The sequence below is a fragment of the Cinclus cinclus genome, chromosome 11 (assembly GCF_963662255.1).
Source record: "Cinclus cinclus chromosome 11, bCinCin1.1, whole genome shotgun sequence".
NCBI lineage: Eukaryota > Metazoa > Chordata > Aves > Passeriformes > Cinclidae > Cinclus > Cinclus cinclus.
In genome coordinates this window covers 23,065,181-23,086,260 of record NC_085056.1, presented here as the reverse complement: position 1 = coordinate 23,086,260, position 21,080 = coordinate 23,065,181, and the positions used below count along the sequence as shown (strand labels likewise).

The 21,080-nt window shown below is 50.2% G+C and overlaps 1 protein-coding gene across 1 annotated transcript in view; it reads left to right on the top strand.

Annotated features, from left to right (window-relative positions):
• Positions 1 to 20,760, top strand: part of LOC134048169 (hydrocephalus-inducing protein homolog) — a 74,809-nt gene extending 54,049 nt beyond the window's left edge. The window contains exons 46-72 of the mRNA XM_062499769.1: positions 97 to 235; positions 2,848 to 3,713; positions 3,784 to 3,847; positions 4,265 to 4,356; positions 4,785 to 4,972; positions 5,147 to 5,329; positions 5,569 to 5,688; positions 6,939 to 7,098; positions 7,204 to 7,376; positions 7,532 to 7,730; positions 8,411 to 8,510; positions 9,097 to 9,196; positions 9,683 to 9,851; positions 10,137 to 10,375; positions 10,696 to 10,753; positions 11,379 to 11,583; positions 11,951 to 12,183; positions 12,760 to 12,911; positions 13,859 to 14,051; positions 14,607 to 14,715; positions 15,308 to 15,562; positions 15,908 to 16,050; positions 16,396 to 16,617; positions 17,784 to 17,953; positions 18,465 to 18,565; positions 19,148 to 19,365; positions 20,635 to 20,760. Of these exons, the coding sequence (XP_062355753.1) occupies positions 97 to 235; positions 2,848 to 3,713; positions 3,784 to 3,847; positions 4,265 to 4,356; positions 4,785 to 4,972; positions 5,147 to 5,329; positions 5,569 to 5,688; positions 6,939 to 7,098; positions 7,204 to 7,376; positions 7,532 to 7,730; positions 8,411 to 8,510; positions 9,097 to 9,196; positions 9,683 to 9,851; positions 10,137 to 10,375; positions 10,696 to 10,753; positions 11,379 to 11,583; positions 11,951 to 12,183; positions 12,760 to 12,911; positions 13,859 to 14,051; positions 14,607 to 14,715; positions 15,308 to 15,562; positions 15,908 to 16,050; positions 16,396 to 16,617; positions 17,784 to 17,953; positions 18,465 to 18,565; positions 19,148 to 19,365; positions 20,635 to 20,760 (4,977 nt within the window). The remainder of the gene's footprint in view (positions 1 to 96; positions 236 to 2,847; positions 3,714 to 3,783; positions 3,848 to 4,264; positions 4,357 to 4,784; positions 4,973 to 5,146; positions 5,330 to 5,568; positions 5,689 to 6,938; positions 7,099 to 7,203; positions 7,377 to 7,531; positions 7,731 to 8,410; positions 8,511 to 9,096; positions 9,197 to 9,682; positions 9,852 to 10,136; positions 10,376 to 10,695; positions 10,754 to 11,378; positions 11,584 to 11,950; positions 12,184 to 12,759; positions 12,912 to 13,858; positions 14,052 to 14,606; positions 14,716 to 15,307; positions 15,563 to 15,907; positions 16,051 to 16,395; positions 16,618 to 17,783; positions 17,954 to 18,464; positions 18,566 to 19,147; positions 19,366 to 20,634) is intronic.
• Positions 20,761 to 21,080: the final 320 nt, after the last annotated feature.

Below are 21,080 nucleotides of genomic sequence, written 5' to 3'. Positions count from 1 at the left end.
TGAACAAGGATAGCTGGTGCCCTGTGACATATCTTTACTGTCCAGCTGTGAGCCTCCTGCGTGCAATGGCTGACTTGTTCTTCCCTTTATTCGCAGCATGAAGACTGCTCCAAGGGAGTGGTCTTTGATGGCTTGGAGAGCCTCTTCACAAGCAGCCTGGAATCTTCTCTGCTCTGTGTATTCAAAGCTGTTACCAATCATCTTCATATCTACATAGTGAACCTGCATCAGGATTGTGCTTCTTGGATAACCAAGGAGGAAGATGAAAGAAAGAGGAGGGACGCTAAAAGAGAGAAGGAAGGTAAGATATCTCCCTCCCTCTCAAATCTTTCTCAAGCCCTCGACCTTATCTCTGCGTATCTGGGTTTGCAGCAGAGCTTGTAAGAAACATTTTTATTAATCTTTCCACCTTCTGCCTCAGCATAACCAGAACTCAGAGTTGCAGATCTGAGGTTTTACGACTCACCCTAATCTCTAACATTAAAGTTTGGGCACAAGTGCAAACTGCTGTAGCTCAGTGACAAATGACTGTCCTCAGCCTTGGTGCGCTTAAGCCAGGCAAAGCACAGGAACTCACTGCCCGGCCATAGTTTGGGTGATTGTTTGAATTTTGGAGCAGGGTTATGAGCTCCCCAACATCTCCTGGTATGATAGGTTGGGTTGGGAAAAGCTGTGAATCCTTGCGGCTGACCCAGAGCACCCAGCTCTGCTTCTGGTCACTCATGGTTTCTCCTCTGGTTTGTGCTAAAGAATTGCAGCGGACAAAAGCTTTTCAGAGGAACATGCAACGTATCTTGAAAATGGATGAGGATGAGTATTATGCCCTCCCTGAGGAGAAGCAAGTTCTAGTGGATAAAATAATACAGGGAAGAAAGCATCTACGGAGGGAGAGGTGAGTAAGCCCTCCATGGGTTACTGCTTAGAGTAGTGTCCCTGGAAGGTTTCCCTGCTCCAAGGCCTCTGAGCTCAGTTTGATAGCAAAGGCAAGAAGCAGCACAGGGATGGCCACTCTTAGCTCCCTGGCTCCCAAGAGAGGAAAGACCTTCTTCTACTGAGATAGAATATCTTCTCTATTTTAGTGGTGAGCTCTCCCAGTTTAGATGCTGCCTGCAGGGAGCTGGGCTCAGGGCTTGCCTGTAGAAGTGTATTTAAGTCTATGGTGTTGATTTGCACTTTATTCATCATCTCCCTTCTTCACCAAAACAGTGGGATTGTGGTATGGGCAGGTGTGGGGCACAGACAAACCCTTGGTTTGGGTCCTGGTCCTGCTACAGATGAAATCCTTGCAATGCTGACCTGCCAAGGTTCTCCTTATGGTGGGACACCACCCATAAAAGCCCATGTCCTTTAGGCTCCCCTGAAACTGCAGAAGTAGGCAAGCTCTGCTCCAGCAAGGCAGCCCAGCTCAGGACAAACAGGAAAAGTGTGGAGCTGGGAGGTGAGGCTGCTTAAAGCAAGCCTGTGTATCAGGACTTCTTTCAGCTCAGGCTGAAGTTGGTTTCATGGGGAGGAGACAGACGAGGCTGCTTCAAATTGTTTCCATGGCAGATAGCACAAGTTTGCCTTGGTTACAGCTGGGTTCCAGCAGGAAATCTGGCTGACAAGAGCCTGTCTTGCAGGAGAAGAGTTCCTGCAGCCTTTGCTTTCTGACTGATAGGATTATTCTCATTAAGGAGCAGGCTATGTCCAGGGAGAAGGGGGCTGCATGAATCGAGTAAGAATTGTAGGGAGGGACAAGCAGATGTTAGCAATTTGTGAAGTGGTTTAAACTGGGAAATCAAGAGACGAAGGGCGTTTTCAGTCATCAGTGCAGAGAGCTGGTGGATCAGCCTTTGGCAGTGGGCTGGAGGTGTCTGGGTGTGCCTTAAGAGGGAGGTTGCACAGTCGAGACCTTACAATGGCAATGCTTAGGTTTGGCTGGTCCTGGAGGTCCCCTTCCACAGTTCACTTGGGGTGTTCCCAACCTCTGTGGGTTGAGGAAAATTCAGGGAAATGGTCTCATGGTTATGCCTGGCCTCAGGGTCAAGGAATAAACTGCAGGGCCAGCCAGGACTAGTGAGCCCAGGCTTGTGGTGGTGACTCTCAGAGATGTTTTCTATTTTGTTTGCTGAAGGGAGATGAAGCAGCTGGCTCAAAAGCTTGAGGAGGAGGCAAAAGCCTTAGAGGAAGAAGAGAAGTGGAAGGAGGAAGAGAGGCAGAAGGAGGAAGAGAAGCAGAAGAAGGAAAAGAAGGGTGTCTCCTTGGGGAAGCAGTCTGCGAAACCAGAGAAGAAGGAAACCAAAGCCCTGGAGAAGAAGGAAACCAAAATCCCAGAGAAGAAGGAAATCAAATCTCCAGGGAGGAAGGAGACCAAAAGCCCAGAGAAGGGGGAACCCAAAGCCCCAGAGAAGAAGGAGACCAAAAACCTAGAGGAAAAGATAACCAAAATCCTAGAGGATATGATAACCAAAATCCTAGAGGAGGAAACTGAAATCCTAGAGGAGCGTATATACAAAGGCCAAAAGATATGGGAAATCACAGAAAAGGAGGAAACCGAATCCCCAGAAAAGGAGGAAACGGAATCCACAGAAAAGGAGGAAACAGAATCCACAGAAAAGGAGGAACCCAAAGCCCCAGAGAAGGGGGAACCCAAAGCCCCAAAGGGGGAACCCAGAGCCCCAAAGAAGTGGGATACCAAAGCCCCTGGGAAGGGTGAACCCAAAGCCCCAAAGAAGGGGGAACCCAAATCCCCAAAGAAGGGGGATACCAAAGCCCCTGAGAAGGGTGAACCCAAAGCCCCAAAGAAGGGGGAACCCAAATCCCCAAAGAAGGGGGATACCAAAGCCCCTGGGAAGGGTGAACCCAAAGCCCCAAAGAAGGGGAAACCCAAACCCCCAAAGAAGTGGGAATCCAAATCCCCAAAGAAGGGGGATACCAAAGACCCAAAGAAGGATGAACCCAAAGCCCCAGAGAAGGGAGAACCCAAATCCCCTGAGAAGGGTGAACCCAAAGCCCCAGAGAAGAGGGATACCAAATCCTTAGAGAAGGGCGAACCCAAAGCCTCAGAGAAGGATGAACCCAAAACCCCTGAGAAGGATGAACCCAAAGCCCCAGAGAAGGAGGAACCCAAAGAACCCAAAGCCCCTGAGAAGGGTGAACCCAAAGCCCCTGAGAAGGGTGAACCCAAAGCCCAAGAGAAGGAAGAACCCAAATCCCCAGAGAAGGGGGAACTCAAGGACGTAGAGAAGGGGCAGCCCAAAGCCCCTGACAAGCAGGATATCAAAGCCCCTAGGATAGGGGAAACCAAAGCCCCTGACAAGGGGGAAGCCGAAATCCCAGAGTACCCAGCTGAGATGGATAAGAACTTGATCCAGAGGTTTCAAATCTATGAGTCATCGCAGCAGGACCTCACACAGCTTTTCTCCTACGGTGACAAGGTTCAGGGTTCTGTGCAGTTACCCGTGATCCAAAACAGAAATACGTCCCTGCCTTCAGCTGAAAACAAAGGTCAGAAGACCTATAAGTCTCAGGAGAAGGTGGAGAAGAATCCTGAACAAAAAGGTGGAGGCCAAAGAAGTCTTCAGTCATCTCAGCTGGAGACACAAAGCGAGGTTGCAGAAGGGGCAGTCAGAGATGAGCATGTCAGGGTGCGGTGCTTGGACATCCAGGTCACAAATCCGAAGGCCATGATTAGGGAGATCCTGAGGGATGGGAGGCTGCCAACAAAAGATGAGGTAAAACCTTGCAAGGCTCAGATTTTGAGCATGCTGTGGTCTTGGGTCCTGGAGTATTGTGTCCCCCCAGGTGACAATGGCACAGAGCCTTGTCCAGGCCCCTGATGATGTTCCACAACGACTCCGTAGCATCTGTGTGGATGGGGAGGTTATCACCATCCATCCCTCAGTGGGCAGAAAGTGGGAGTGCTCTGTGCACAAGTATCCCATCTGTTCAGAGTTTCCCAGCCTGGAAATCATTAGAAATGGTCCCAGAACAGGGCAGCTCATGGTCATTGTTTTCTTCAGCTGAGTCACTTGGGAGAGGTTTCTGTCCCAGTCCTGCTTGTAGCTCTTGCCTCTGCTCTGGAGCCTGCTCACCCCACTGGGCATAACAAAGCAAAGCACTTGCACTTCATATAAATGAAAAACCCCATTGCTAAAAGATCAGTGCCTTTAAAGAGGATGAAGGTAAGAGAAGTATAAACAGGACTTTCTGTTTTAGATGCTGAGACATCTGGGACTGCATCCCGAAGGGCCTCCCCTGCCCCCTGCTGCTGTCTTCTCCGTAGTCAACTACCCAGAGGAGCGGTTGGGTTCTGCAGAGTGTGTGAAGCCCTTCACCATTGTTGCACCAGAAGGTGCTGCTATGGAAGACAATCGGGTGGGTGCTCCAGTGGTGCTGGCACTGAAGGTGCCAGGGCAGGGACCAGGCTAGATGGGGGCATGGGGGACAGGTTGGATGGAGAAGGATCACTGTGGAGAGGTAGTGAAGATGTGATGGGGCTCCATGTCTGCAGGTCTCCTTTCTGTCAGGGATAGGACAGAAGAGAGAGCTCTGCAGGAGACAGAGCAGTTCTGTAACACAAGGGGAAAAAAAATCACTTAAAACCATCAACTTCTTTGAGGAGAGGGTCCTGAGTGAGAAGGGGTGTCCCAAGCAAAACAAACACCAATAAGGAAGACAGGTCCATGGGCAGGTGGACTTATTTATTTATTCTCCCTTCCATTGGCTGACAAACTCCTGCTTTGCTTTCCAGGATGGGGATGTCTTAGGGCTCACTTCTTCCTCCCTTTTCTCTCTCCCCTTAGGCCAAGGCCCCAGATGCCAGGGGCAGTTCTGCCGAGGGCCAACCGAAGTCACATAAAGCAGCCAGCAGAGACAACTCTCCAAAGGAGAACCAGGTGTCCACACACAGAGCAGAAAGTCCCCAGGATTCCTCTGCAACAAGATCCAAAAGTGTGCTGAAAAGAGCCTCAACCCCCACAGAATTCCACAGGTGAGCCACATGGGAAGAGGTGATGCCTCTGCTTCTTGGTCCTCTTGCCAAACAAGGTCCGTCATCCCCAGCTCCACAGTGACCCTGTGCCAGTGCCTCCACGGGATGGCCAGTGCACCCTCCTTGTTTCATTTGCTCCTTAGCAATGTCTGAAGCCTCCTCTTTAATTGCCAGGCTGAAACGGTACCGATGGATAGTGCCTGACCACGGTGAGGTGGAACTGAAGGTCCACTTCTCCACCAAAAGGCCAGGGAAGTTTGAGCACACGCTGAGGTTTGAGCTCGTGGAGACAAAGCGCCAGTACGAGCTGCCCTGCAGTGGCACGGGCGTGTACCCCAGCATCAGCCAGAACCCGCGGTAAGGCTGGCCCTTGGCAGCCTCCCACACTGCTGCCCCCTGAACTCACAGCCAGGGCTGCCCCTTGGTGCTTCTGGCCTGGGCAGGTGGTGCTGCTTGAGGTCACCCAGCATCTCTTCCTGTGCTGGGAGCTGGGAAGGCAGATGGTGCCTCAGCCACCAGGAAGGGTTATGGCTTTCTGACTACATTTCCTATTTAGAGCATCTCGTAATTCCTTCTTCCCCACTTTCTCTGCCCAGGCTGGTGTTTCCACAGTGGAGGGAGACCATGGAGGCAGATGAAATCATCTTCAAGGAATATGTTGAGAGCACAAAGCAATTCCACTTTGGACCTCTGCTGTGTGGGAAATCAAGAGAGTGGTATGTGCTCCCTGCTGGGCCTTGTTCTTTCCTGGACATGCTTGGAGAGACATGCTGTCCTGCTGGCACAATCCAGGGCAGTCCCCAGCAGAGTCCTGGGAGACACATGGGTTTGAAGGACCACAGATGTATGAACTTGAGCAGATAAGAGGCAAATGGGCCTTGGAGGAGCTGCTCTGCCTACCCGGTGGGTGTCTTGGTGGCCGCCTTGGTGGCCAGAGCCGCATGCTGCTTCCAGACCAAAGGAGACTTGGGGGGCAACTTCTGTACCCCTGCACATCTCAGACTCACCCTGTAGGGAATGAACTGTATGGTGGTTTTAGAGGTGCTTTGAGCTCTGCAGGTAGCCTGACCGAGCAATTACTCTGTAGATGGTTCTTTAAACCTTTCATTTAATCTGTAACTATTAAATAAGATTTTATGGTTGACCTGCCAATGGGTGTCAGGGGGAATGTACAGCAGGAATTACATTTTCCTGTGACGACATTGCATCCTCACTGCTAGGTAAAGTCTGCCTAAACACGCTGTCACTGAAGCTGTTGTGTATTTCTACTTTTACCGTCACTTGTTTTTTTAATAATATTTAATATTTAGTTCTTCTCTCCACGAGAGCTCTGGAGGGCTAGGTCTATTTTGGCAACCCAAGAAAATGAAACTGAAATAGTTTAAAGAAACAGATAATCTTTAGCCAGGTTGATCGATGTTCTGGGATTTCTGTTTGCTTCTTTAACCCTTTCACTCCAAAGTAATTTCCACACCTGAGAGAAGGGTCGTTTGTTATCCTTTTGCATTCCTCTTGGGAAGTGATGCTTTATATTTTTTCTCAGACTTTGAGCTAACCCATGAAATCCAAAGCAGTTTCATGAATTTATGAAAGAGATTAGCTAAACTCTTTATCCAAAAGCCTTTCTTTATACCCTGCAGGGAAGGCACCCCAAGAAGGGGAAAGAACCCATGTGCCTGGTGTACTGTTGTTTTTCCAGGCACCTTTGAATTTCCCTTATATCAAAAACTCTTGAAGTGGCCTGAGCATCATCAGGCTTCTGGGGTGGAGGCACCAAGACCAGGGGAAGGCATCAAGGCAAAGCAAAGATGAGCACACAGCTACACCTCTGACTGGGATCCATTTCCCTCACTTGTTTGTTAGAACTGGGTCTTCCAGCACCTCTTCTTCAGGTGCACATGGTGCTCTCCTGACATGTGGCAAAGGCAACAGTCTCCTCTGCAGACTTTTCCCCTTTTGTGGACAGGTACAAGGCCCAGAACTGTTCCAGCAACTTGGAGAATTTAACCATCCTCAACAACTCCCCCATGGATGTAGAGATCCAGTTCTCCTTTGAGAATGATGGGAAAGCAGAGACATTCCTTTTGGACCCTCCCAGCATGACACTAAAACCAAAGGAGAAGCAGGTAGGAGGAGGGCAGGTAGAGCTGGCACTGTACAAGTGCCCAGGAGCTGCTCCTCCTGCTCACACACAGTGCTCTTTCTATTTCTTTCTGTGGGGCCGGGTCTAGGAGCTGACCATTTGGGCATACCCCACTTCCCCTGGCTTCCTGGAAGACAAACTCATCTGCTGCATTGAGAAGAACCCAGACCCAGTGGTTTTCAGCCTGTGCTGCCATGGGGTGCACGTGATGCTGGAGGTCAGCCCCCTGGAGCTGTCTTTTGACAAGCTGCTTCTGCACAGGTCAGTCATCCCACAAACACTCCAAGACTTGTGACAAAGAGAAAATGTTTGACCTGGTTTCCAGGGCATGGATGGAGCTGCTGCAAGTTGCATTCAGTGGTGAGGCTGGTGTGACCGTCCAGCAGCTGATGCCAAGTGCCTTCCTGTCTCTGCAGGACTGACAGCAGGACCTTGGTCCTGAAAAACAACACCCTACTGCCCATGGCCTGGCAGCTCACTGGGCTGGATGACCTTGTTGAGGCCTTCTCCTTGTCACAAGATAACGGCATCATTGATCCCCACTCAGAGTTTGAAGTGACCCTGAATTTCAAGGCCGAGCAGATTGGCAGCATTAAGAAGACCCTGCGACTAGAGGTGAGAGGGACTGGGCCCTGCCCTGCAGCTGTGTGCTCTTAGGGATGGACTCAGGAAGAGCTGCACCTGACAGATTCAAGGGTGCTGTGACCCCAACCTCTGCCTCTACACAGCGTTTGCCAGGACGTGCAGTGCATCCACATCCCCCCAGATAACCAGACACTGCATCCTGAGCCTGTACCACAACCACTTTGTCCCTGTGAGTGGTTGAAGGCTGTTGTTTGGTTGTACAGACTGCAGTGTTATCTCTACATTCCTCTTGGACTTTGTCTGAACCTCTTGCATACTGCAACAAACTCTCCCGCTGGGATTTTGTTCCCCGTGGTTTAGGGGCTGCGTTTCAGAGAGGGTGCTAGGTGATTGGAGAGGCATGTCAATGCCATCTGCTCTGAGACACCTCACAGTTCTTGTGGTTGTTCTTACATCCCTGTGCCTCTCAAGGATGCTTTGGCAGCAGCATTCCCTGCTTCAGGAATAAAGAATTGGGCTGATAGGGCTTTTTACTGCAGCAGAATCCCCACTGTGGCAACCCATGAGATAAACAGGTTAACAAAGTTTGTGAGTCCAGCAACACTTGTGAAGCCAGGGAGACCACAGAGGAAGCAGCCAGCAGAGACAAGGACTTACAGGCTGTCTACCAAAAGAATCATCTGAACAATGTTTGTTTCTTGCTGTCTCAGGTTTCCGATACAGAAAACATCCTGGGGATTGTTCAGGCTGAAAACATTGAAATCTCTGCAGAGGTCTACGACATTTCTCTGAGTCTTGACATGCCTGAAGGTCAGTGGATGCCTCCCAAACAAATCAGTCCAGATGCACTTCATTAACTTGGGAGGTGGGCAGCCAAAGCACTGGGATGGGATGGGATGGGATGGGATGGGATGGGATGGGATGGGATGGGATGGGATGGGATGGGATGGGATGGGATGGGATGGGATGGATACATAAAGCACATACCCTGCAAGCTGCATGGAATAAAGCATTGTCAGGGCACTGACAGCTTTAAGTCTCTCCCCTCTGGACTTCGAAGTGTGCAGCTTAATTGGATTTAGAGGCTTTGAAACAACAGTGATGTGAACAGGTAATTGGCAATTTCCACAGGCTCAGCACAGCATACAAAGTAATAGGATTTGTGCTTGGAAGTGAGGAAATGGAAGCTGAGCTCCTTAGGTACTAAACATGCAGATATTTTGAGTGAGAAAGCAGACAAGTAGCTGGAAAACACTTTCGAGAAAACACTTTCAACACTTTCAGATGCTTGCTGAAAAGTGTTTTGTGTCAAGACCTCCATGTAGCTTGTGACCTGGTGTATTCTGCAGCAGCTCACAAATACCGTGTTTGACCTTGTTCTGCGGGTTTTCTGCAGGTCCAGATGGAAGCTTGGAATTTGGAACCATTCATGTCCTGGATAATGTGAAGAAAGTCCTGACTCTAAAGAACAAAGGGATGTACAACATTGAGTACTGGTGAGTCCAGCTGCCTGGTAGTGAACATTTCCAGGGGTTGCCAGGCCTGCCTTCTGCCTCTGTCAATGGCTAGAACGTGCTTCCATGCTTGCTACCTCTTGATAAATACAAAACCTGGGCTCTCTAAACTCAGCTATTTTCCCAGAGAATCCAGCCACAAACCAGCAGTTCTTCACAACTCAGCAGGAATCCAGAGGAGAGCCCTAGAAATTTCAGCCACTGAAATGCTGAGATTCATTGCCTTTCTCTGATGGTCACTTCCTTTCTCTTTCTGAGACTCTGTAAAGGAGTGAATGAAAAATTTCAGTCTCAGGGTTTCTTGCAGTAACCTTGTGATTATCTGCAGTCTCTGTCAAGATCCAGAAGTCCCTGAGCAGTGTTGGACTCTCCTTTTTGTTTTCTGGTCCTATGCGAATTCCTGGCTGTGCTGGTGGCAAATATACTTTAACTGCAGAGATCTCCATTCCTTCCCTTTCTCCCCTTCAGTTTCGTGCTGAAGGGTATAGGTCCCAGGATGCAAGATTTGGCATCCCACTTCACTATTGAGCCTCAGTCGGGCATGCTGATTGCCTCCCAGCCTGGTGTGAATGTTGAGATGCTCTTCCACCCCACAAGGGAAATGCTCCTCAAGAACAAACCCATCCTGTACTGCCAGGTGAGCCCCCTGGGCCAGGCTCTGTTATCACACGGTGTTTTGGGAGCATCAACAGGATAGGTATCTAAAGGAAGGAAGGCTTTAACTGGAGAATCCTCTCTCCTACATACACAAAGTCTTTCAAAACCATTGGGAGGCTTCCTAAGTGGAGCTGAGAATCTGACTCTGGAGGAGATGCTTAAACAGGGAGTGGTAAACTGATGGAGGCCTGGGGTGGAGGCTGGCGACTGGGGTAGAGCAAGCTGGCCTCTTGGCTTTGTTTACCACCCCTTCCTGTGCACACAGGTGACAGATGCCAGCTCAGGGGAAGGAAGCCAGACTGTTGCCACCATCCCAGTGAGGGTGACAGCGAAAGCTGTGTACAGCAAGTACAGTATTGAGCCTGCCTCACCCATCAACTTTGGGGCCATGCTCAAGGGCGCCAAGAAGACCCAGACTGTCATGCTGGAGAACAGAGGCATGCTCAACTTCAAATTCCACATCCTACAAGCACCTGAGGATGCATCTGTATTGGAAAGCAAAAGGTATGAGAAGCCCTGCACCACCCTTCCTGTCTGAGGAGGCACCACCCCATGGCTGGTATGTGGCAGGCAGCCAGGAGACCTGGGCTATCATCCATCTGCATCCCTGGCTTGGGGAGAGGGAGCAAAACATCACCTTGGTGTCCCCATGTGTACTATGAAGCTGGTGATAGACCTGCTCTGTCCAGCACTGGATGCTGCAGGCTGCTCTCTGGGAGCCATCAGCAGCAGGAAGGCTTTCCTCTGTGGGGAGGAAAGCCAGCTTTGACCTCAGAGAAAGGCAGGGGAGCTCAGCATGACAGACACCTCTGCTTTCTCCACAGTTCAAACCAAGGGGAATCTGCTGTATTGGCTACAAAGCTGAAATCAAGCTCCTCACAGGTGGGTGACTCCTGCTCCCCAGCAGTGCTGCTGCAGGGGATGTGAGAACATGCTGCTGTGCCCAGGCTGGGGGCTGATCACCACAGGGTGGGATGTAGTCTGCAGGATGGAGTCCAGGATGTGCTCAGTCCCACTGACAGTCCTGTACTCTGGCTCAGACCTGGAGCTGTGGGGTCAACAGAGGGGAGCAGGTCCTGTGTTTGACAGCTGCTAGCCAGCATAGGTGTGTGAACACCACAGAAGCAAAAACATCCCCCACTAAACTCCCAGTCCACAGAGCTCAGAACACATTGCTTTTTCTTCTTCCCAGTTCCTTAGCTCTCTCCCATCATTTCTCACAGCCATTTCTACTGTCCTGTGTTACCTCTGGAGGTTGAAGGATCACAGCTACCACCTTCATTCTTTACACACAAACTCCTTTCTCTCTGTCACTTGTGACAGGCTTGCAGCTCCTCTTGGCTGGTTGGTCTCAGCCTGGAGCTGCCTTTGGGCCATGGATTCATCCTTCCCTGCCCTGGGACTGGGTACTTGGCCCCAGCTGGAGGCCAAGGCAGGACATACTCTTTGCTGGGGTGCTCAGGGCACAGCTATTAGCCATCAGCCTCTCTTGGAACTTTTTCTGCAGGGTTACCTCAGTCTTGGCATGTTCAGGGTGTCCCCCTGCTCTGGCTCTGTTGCTCCATGGGGCCAGCAGAAGATCACAGTGGAATGCCTCGCAGGGCAGGAGGGGACATATGAGGAGCAGCTCTACATTGACATCACGGGCAGAAACCCCAAGGACAATCCCGTGGGCATTCCCTTTACTCTGATTGCCGAATCCTGCCTTCCAGGTACGTCCTGTGCACAGGTTCCCTTGGTCACACCTGCTGCTGATCAGCACCTCAACTTGCTGCTAGGATAGAGAGGCACACTTGCCCTGGTGTCCCACCTTAAACTCCTCAGATGTTCCAGCCCTCTGCAGGTCCACCAGTGGACTCATCCCTCCCAGGTTGAGAGGGATGCATGGAAAGATAAAAGGAAAGCAATGCTTTCTGAGGATGACTGAGCTCCATCCTCACAGCCAGCTCCCCCCTCCAAGCCTGGGTTTAGCAGTCACGTCGGCAGAAAGGGCTCACCAAGCCTTCTGAGAGGCCAGCAGGGTGCAGATAAATTCATCAGGGGGGCCTCTCAATGCTCATTCCTCTGGTCTATCCACAGGATTTGTTGAGGATGTCATGTTAACCTTTGAGGAGTACCCGATCTGCAGCAGCACCAACCTCAGCCACAAGCTGCGGTCAGTGAAAGGCACGGGTCTGTTTGTCAGAGAAGAGAACAAATTTGTCTTCACCAAGGTTCTGGTTGAGCAAGAGGCTGAAGCTAATTTCAATATCTACAATGCAAGTGGTCTGCCATGTGATGTGGTCCTCTCCATCAAACCCCTGCCTGGAAAGGTAAGATCAAGAGGCCAAGGTGATGGCTGCCCTCTAAAGGCCTTGTGAGAGTTTGTTTTGTTCTCCAGACGGATTGCTTCCTGTGGCCCAGACTAGTCTAGCTTAGTGCAGGTTAAACTGCAGGGGAGAGCAGCAGAGCCAGGGAACAGTTGTTTGAAGTTTGTGTGTCTTGGGCAAGGTTTTGGTTCACACCGCTGGGTCTTCAGTGGGAGAAATGAATCCTCTTGAACCTCTCTTGGAAGCACACTCAGAGAGGGGCTGTTACAAGCTGACACGCCAGCCCTCAAAGCGGAGGACTTCCCTGGCTTTCCTTCTATTTGAAGGCCAGTTCTAGGTTATTTGCAGGGTTTTTCCATGCAGCGCCCACCTTCCGTATATGCTGGGGCAGCTGCCAGCACTCAAAACACACAATGCTTTAGCACAAGGTCAGCATTCCCTGGGAGAGAGGGAGCCTGCCTCGGGAAGCAGGAAGGATGACACACTGTCTGGGGCTGTTCTCAGTAATGCATTTATGAATAAAACTGTGTCATGTTGAAAGGTGCTTTCTCCTAACATTCCTCTCTGTGTTCTCCCAAGGAAAAAACCCCTATCAACAACATTTTCAAATTGTGTCCAGACAAGATGTCTGTTCCCGGCTCATCCAAGGCCGTTGCTACAGTGACCTTCACCCCACCGGATAAGCAGAACTACAGCTGTACTTTCAAGGCTTCCCTTGTCATCCCAAAAAGGTAAATGACCCTGCAAAATACTGGGGGAGACCTCACCACTCACCAGATAACTGCCTCTCCACTGGGAAGGCACAGATCTCTTGTTAGCTCTAATGCTTTCAGTAGCCTTAGGCAGAGTACTTGGCATGAGTTGATCTGGGAGGCAGTAGCTGTTAGAAAGAGCAGAAAAATGAGGCTGATGGTTTAGCCTGGAGGAGGAACTATGAAGACACAGAAATATTAGGTAGCCAACTGGAAGTTACTGAGATGTGCTGCAGCTGAGCTGCGGGTTTCCAAGGACAAAGGCTTAGATGAAGCACTTTTGATGCCAGCAAGTCATCAGTCACAATTTCCTCTTAGTTCCTGTAAAATTAAGTGACCCTCTGTAATTCCCTGACATTCATTAAGCTGTTTTATGTGAGTGATTGGAGCTGGTATGAAAGAGGAGCCCAGTTCCTCTGCCCTGGGACCTCTGCAGTGGGGCTTTGACCTGTCCTTCCTCAGCCCTTTAGTGGCTGAATTGGAACAAGAGAAGTCTTAATTGTTAATAAGTAATTGCTTTTATACTGTTCTTGGAAACGATCTGTATTCATGGTGACAATGATTTGCTTTTGCCTTCTTGTTTTTGTACTGCTTTTCTGCTGTGCTTTTGCTTGTTGCAGATGTCTCATCTCCCTGCAGCCAGGGGATTTGCCATATCTCATCTAGTGCCTCATTATTTACCTGCTGTACTGCATGATTCAATTAAGTGAAATTATTAACTGTTATTGTGGAAGGCTCTGGTTCTTTGGAGCAGATTCCTCTTGTGAATGGCCCTGCGTGGATTGGGAAGAGGCTGGTGGGGGGCTGTGTTGTGGGGTACAGGGGCACCAGGCAGGGAAAACATTGTGGGTGGCGCTTGCTGCTTCACTTGCCCAGAGAGAAATGGGTTAGTGCCAGCTGAAATTGTTTCTGTGCCTCTCCTGCAGCTCTGTGCAAATTAAGCCCCAAACCCTGACCTTCACCATCAGTGGGAAGGGGCATGAGCCACAGGTGACAGTCGTGTGCCCAAGTGCTCGCAGCAAGAGGGGAAATGCTGTGCTGCGCTTCAAGAGACTCCGGGTGGGGGATTCAGAGATGCTCCCCCTGGTCATCCGTAACAATGGCATCGTACCTGTCAAGGTGAGAACCTGCTCAAGGAATGGTCTGATTTGGGAACAAATGCCTGTGGCACAGGGGAAGGGTCCCAGAAAACATGGCACACCTAAGAAGAGGTGTGAGAAATTAATTTTAAGCAAGTGACTGACATCCAAGAAGGGAGTTCTTGGGAATTTTCCATCCAGTCTTTCTTCTTTAAGTTAAACACAGGTGGAGTGGTGATGGAGTATTTTCCCCCCTGTCTCTCGTCACCTTTTGTTCTCACAGTGATGTGTGATTTCCCAGTTCCATTAGATTGCATTTGATCCCAGTTTACTACATTTCAAGCAAACTTAGTTGTGGTTTAAATACAATCTGCTCATTACTTTCTGTCCCGTTTGGTTCTGTGTTAGTGGTATCCAGATGTCTCTGAAGACCCTTTTTTTCCTGGCTGGTTTGACTTAACCTATTGTGCTAAGGGCTGTTTGTAGTGGGAGAGGTGCTGGGTTCCCCTGCGGGACCAGCAGCACTGCGGTGTCAGTCCCTGTGCCATCCTGTACTCACACCAGTATCACTGTGCTCTCTGTTCCCTTTTCTCAGTTTATGTTACACCTGGAGGATGAGCACGGAGCGTTCTTCTTGAAAGGCAGGGGCTCCACACTTGAGAGATTCTACACTGAAGATGTGGAAGAGGACTGCGTTGGAAATGGTAAATTTATTAACCATGAAGCGTGATCATGCACAAAGGGAAAACATGTGCCCTGCTCTTGGCTTCTCTGAGCAGCAGCCAGAAGTTAGACACAGTTTCTTTCCTTGGGCTCTCTGTCCCCCCAGCTTTTCTTGGGGACCTTTTGCAGGGTTTCCTCCTAGAAAGTTGTGAGAAGTTGTTCAGTTCTTCTAGACACGGTGGGTTGAGCTGTGGGGGACTGTCACTACCTCAGTGGACCCTCTGAGGTATTTGCTGCATTGGGAAGGTACCAGCTGGAACAGATGCAGCCCCTGAGCACACAAACAGCCAGCAGAAGCCAAAAGCACTCTCTGGCTCAGCTTTCCATATGGCTGGAACTGGCTGGAAGCAGATGGAATGACAGCTGGGCATCAACGTGAGGTTCAGCTGCTCTAAGTGCTGATGTGTCTGGAGGTGGCAGTCTCGTGAACATAAGAAGAGGGTCTGGAACCACTGGGGGTAGAACCTGTGCTTAGAGGGCAGCTGGTTTCAACCTCTTCTTCCTCATATATCCTATGGAAGTATTTCCTCTGTAGAGCTGTATCACTTAACTCTGATTTCCATTGCTGTGCAGAGAGCAAGCCCCCAGAGAAGCCTTTCTTCCTTCTGCATTGTCGGCAATCAACAGAGTTTGATGTCATTTTCAAACCCACCCTGACTCAACGTCTGGAAGGGAATATTCATCTGTTAGTGGAGGCCATCTACTCTAAGAAGACCCTAATAGAGCTGGTGGGTGAAGGCCACAAGGATGAATTCACCCTTGATGGACTAGAGGAAGACACAGATGAGAGGAGAGCTAAGCGCAGTCTGAAGAAAGACATCATTGATGGTAAGAGAGGAGAGGCTGCCAAGGTGGAGCAAGGAAGAAGAAAATATCTGATCAAGTGTGTCCTTTCTCTAGCCAGGCCTGGGCTGTCAGCCACGGGACTTGGTGGCCTGTGGCTGTGGTAGCCATGCATGCAGAGCAGCGTGTGCCGTGCTGCATGTCGCTGGCTTAGGGATGTGTCAGAGTGTTTCTCTGAAAGTGGTGGGATGGGGAGAGGCCTGGGGAACTCCCTCCCACGGGGAGGAAGGCTTGGAGCAAGGAAGCATTGAACATACAGCTGTCTGTGCACGTGAAAGGGGCGGGTGGAGCTCCCTGCATACTGAGATCTCTTGTTCTCCTCCTTAACAGCTGTCAGATTGAATCACATCCAGTTTGGGGACTGTCCTGTCGGGAGGCCCTACCGCAGGACCTTCACCATCACCAACCATACCAGTATGAAGGTCATGCGCTTTGAGTGGGAGGCAGACGCCGCATTCCAGTTCTCCCCCAAGGTGAGCGTGGACTGCTCTCCCTTTCCCCATTGCTCAAGCCCTGCCCTGCTGTTCCTGGGCGCTGGCAGGGAGTCCTGACATAGCAGTGATAACCAATTCCAGTGCCATCCATGTAGGAGATGCAGTCCCTGGCTTGGCTGGGCCGAGGCTGCCAGCCTTGCAGAAAAGGCTTCACGTTATGGGAGGTGGCACCTTCTGTTCACACTTTTGTCTATCAGCGTTCACATAAATCCACACTGAGGTGCAGATTCCTGGCACAGCTCCTCACCACATCAGTCCCTTTTGCTGTCAGTCCTGCCTTTGGCAGTGCTTCCAGTTTGGTCTTGACTCCCTGATTCTCCCTAGATGGGACACCTCCATCCTGGCTGTGCCAAGGACATCACAGTCACCTTGAAATCAGATGTGCCAGCCACCTTCAGGAGGCACCTTGTGAAATGTAAGGTGACCAGTATCAACTTTGAGCTGCCACGAAGGAAGGGTCAGGACTGGGACGACCGAATGTCCATTGTCACATGGAAGGATACCACCAGGAAAGACCCAGACGCCAGCTGGCCTGAGAAAGAGAAGGTACGGAGCAAAACGGCAAAATAGCCAACCCAGCTTTTACAAAAAGAACCACCATAACACCATCACTGCTGGCTGAGCAGCTCCTGCTTCCTCTGGACATTGGGCAGCCGTGGGGTTCAGCAGCAGTGCATTCTAGGGGAGATGCACAGTGACCACATACAATCACACAAGAGCCTTTTGACAAGAGACCTTTAGCCACACACAAACTATCAGTCTGTGCCACAAGCACAAGCGTTGCAGCCCATGTTGAATGGAAGACAAGGCTTTATGACTTTATCCCATTTTAAGGTGTTAGAAATCTCTTCATCTCATTAGGTGCCTTTTCACCAACAAGGAGTTAAGTCTGTTGCTGCACTCTGTCTCTTCTTTTGAAGTGGAGAGAAATACACTTCTACTGCATAAGCTGGTAAACTCCCAAGTTTTACCTGCCTGGATACCAGAGATTTTGGTTGTGGTCTCTGTATTGTGTGGGGTATCTTATCATGGAGTAGCCCAGGCACTGTATGACAGAATGGAGGAGTCTGGAGAAGGATCATCTCCAGAGACTCCTGCTATTATTGTCATTATTGCCAAATATACTCATCTTGGGTGAAGGTTCTTTCTGAGTTTCTGGACCATTTTAAGGCCTCTAAACCATCCTCTTTTCTAACAGAATATCTGCAGTTGGAGACTTTGCTACTGAGATCTTTCACTTCCCAAAGTGCCCACTCCCAGCTCCCAGCAGTGTGGCTGTTGCTCCACACATGACATCTGGAGAGCACTTGCTCCTAAGACAAGAAGAAAAAGGCTCTTTCTAGAACTCTTCAGTCTTGGGGTTCTCCATCCATAGAGCTGCAGCAGGGGAACTTAGCCCAAATTTTGAGACCTGCTTGATTTATAGGAGACCAGGAAAAAAGGCAGTCCCTCTACAAGGTTGAAGTACAGGGACTGGAATGCAGCTATAGTCTCCATGGATATATTAACAGCTGTGGTAGTGACTGCTTTGATCAGCAGATAGAAACAACTACTATAGCAGATCAGTCCCAGTTTTATCATCTTTCCAGGGAAGTAAAAGTGAATGGTCCTTCCTAGTCCTTCTGTGAGGCTGATCTTGGAGGCCAAGAGATTCCCTTGTCAGCCTGACTTTGTGGCCTCTGCTCAGTGATTCTTCCCTCCTCTGTTTACAGATGGTCCAGACAGCCCCAGAACCAGAACCGGCACCAGCTTACACTGTGGATGAGAGCATCCAGGAGGCCGAGGTGTACCTCAGTGCCTTTGTTGCCTACACCAAGTTCAAACTGAACACAGGGTTGGTTCAGTTCAAGGACACCTTGCCCAACCAGACAAGGACAGCCACGTGAGTGCTGGAGGCCAGCAGGGCCCTGTGAGCAGGAGCTGCCTTTGCCAGGGCTGAGCCAGTGCCCGCTTCCCAGAACTCTACCCCAGACAAAACCAGCACAGGCCCATTTATGTGCACACAAAGCCAAGCAGGAGACGGTGGTCAGCAGAGGTTCAGTGCTGCCATATCTTTCTGCTGAGACCAGCCATGGGTTTGTTTTTACTGCATGTCACTTGTCCTCATCTGCTCAAGAATAAGTTTGCAGTCAAGCCAAGACCTAAAGTCCAGAGTAGGGTTCTTTAACTTCAACGTCCTGGGCACCATGTTAGCCCTTTCATCTTAAACTTCCAGACTTGGAAATACTTTTTGGGCCACCCAGGAGAGCAGTCTGAACATGGCAGGGTTGCCTGGGGACGAAGATGTTCCTGAGGAGAAAGTGATACCAGGAGTCAATCAGACAATGTTACTGTACTATATGCTTTATATTTCTTGGACTTTTTTTTTAAAATTCCTCTTTCTTGCTTTTCAGTTTCAGGATGCGCAACACAGGGAAAGTAGCCCTGGAATACACCTGGATGGAAGCTGCAGATAGTAAAGCAGTGAAGAAGCCATACTCAACCACTCTGACACGTAAGGGCATTTCACTTGGTGGCTGAGGGCCTGGGGAGAAGACCCTGCCACTTGGCCACAAAACATGAATTGCTTTTGCATCCTTGTCCGCACGTTCACTTTCATCAGCATCTTCCCAAGTGCAGTTGGAGAGTTTTGTCCTTGCCCCCCTCTGCCTTTCAGCCTCTTCTGTTCTTACTCTGCCACTTCTGCTCTGTAAAGGAGCTGAGCCAGTCTCTGGGGAGAGCCACACACTGGGTCAGGACTGGGAAGGTGGACATCAGGTCATCTCTTTGAGAAGTCTTGAGACCAGGAAAAACAACGGTGTAATGAGTGAGCTGCCCTGCAGCCACTGTCTGTGTGCAGTTCCCCACTCCAGGGCAAATGTAAAGTCAGTGTCTAAATCCAACTCTTCTCCTTCGGCACAGGAATGTGTGCTGCAGGCAGAGACCCTGCTCCCAGATGCTCTATTTCCTGCTGAAAATACTCAGCTAGAGATGCTCCAAGTGCATCCCAGCTCTCTTCCACCTACCTGCAGCAGGAGGCAGAATTGCTGGGAACATAGGATTTTGTCTTTGAAAGGTGTCATCTTCCTCTCTGCAGGTCAGTTCCTGTCCTCTGCTACTCTAAGGCATCACAAAAAGCTGCTGCCTTGTTTCTGGTGGCAGCAGGAGCATCCTTTTGAGATACATCCTCCTGAGCAGCAGCAGGATTCTGAGCAACTGCAGCCTTCTGAGCAGCAGCAGTCTTCTGAAGAGGAGCAGCTGGATTCCAAGCAGAAGAAGCATTCCAAGAAGCAGCACCACTACAAGGATCAACATGTCTCTGAGCCGCAGGAGCAGCCCAAGGAGCAGGAGGAGCAGTCTGAGGAGCAGCAGCCCAAGCAGAAGGACCACGCAGAGAAGCTACGCCGCTCGAAGCAGAAGCACCTCTCTTTGCAGCGTGTCTGTTCCTCTCTGGAAATCTTTCCAGATGTCATCCATGACTTGCCACTGTTCTCCATCAACCCCTACCATGGCATCATCCCTCCTGACCAAAAGCAGATCTTTCACGTGCTGTTCTCCCCGAAGTGCATGGGGAAGTTTGAGACCACCATGCTGTGCAGGTGGGAAACGTCTACGCACTTGCCCAGAACTCCCACTTCGGATGGGTATCACTGAGTCACAGGGTGGCATGGGATGGAAGGGACCATAGTAGGTCATCTGGTCCCTGTTCCTTGCTCAAGCAGGGTTGTCCCAGACCACATGGCACGGGGTTGTGTCCAGAGGGCTCTGGTATAATTTCAGTGAGAGATACTCCATACCCTCTCTGGGCAACCTGTCACCTGCACAGGGAAGAAGTTCTTCATCAGGTTCAGGTGGAATTTCCTGTTCAGATTCTGCCCATTGCCTCCTGTCCTATTGCTGGCCATCACCAAGCACAGCCTGGTTCATCCCTTAAGACCCTCCCTTCAGTCCCTCTGACTGGGATGGGGAGGTGGGCTTGGAGACAGGCAGCCCCAGAGAGGCAGCAAAACACCCAGAGGAGCACAGAAAGATCATCATCTGGCCTTGCTAGGGAGACACTGCAAAAAGACACTCTATGAAACATTAAGCTCCTGGAGGGTTGCAAAATCTGTAACGAGAGATACGGGGACCAGCCAGTCCCTAGCTCTGCTTCCTTTTGGAACAAGCAAGGCCTGCTTCTCCACATGGAACCCCATGTGCTGTGGCTGGTCCCCAGGCACTTAGCTGGTCATGTTGCTGCCCTTGCACCTCTGCAGCCTCCATGCAGCGAGTGCAGTTGTTTAATTTGCTGCTCACTGCTTGCACAGACAGAGGATGCAACACTGTGTGCAGTGCAAGGAGACAGAAAAGTGGCTGGCTGGAAATGTTCATCTGGCTAATACCAGTCCCTTTCTTCCTAGGATTTCTAACCTGAAGCCAACTCAGAAGAAGGCGCGGGTGATTGTGAAAGGCAGAGCCCGGGAGCAGAAGATTCTTGATAAACCAAAATGCTCTGCATTTTGGCAGACAGAGAAAGGCCAAGGACCCAAGAAGCAGGTGCACTGGAAACTAACACCTGAGTGACAGCGTTTGTGTTAGCTGCAGCATCCAGCAGGAGCCAGCAACATCGTGTCTTCTGCTGGCTTCTTCCACCCTTCACCAGAGACCTCTGCAGCTACCCTTGCACGCTCCAGTGAACACCTTTATCCTATCTTCAATTACCTAAGTTAATTAACTAATTGTATATTAATTGTTAATTAAACAATAGGCAATAAATTGTTAATTGTCAGCTTGTCTTGGTTGGAAAGACAGGTGTCTGCAGGACCTCCCTGGAATGGAGAATGTGACCCCCTTCCCTCCAAATTATTCTAACTTTGCTGGAAAGTCCCTTAGTTTCAAAGATACGGGAAAAGGAGTAACAATTCTTTTCTAGGATGTCTAACCAGACAAACAAGCAGCAGCACTGGCAGCAACAACAAACAGAACCAGATACCCAACCACAACCTTCTCTCGGCTGCAGGCACTTTCCCTGTGGTGTAGTTCCAGTCCCA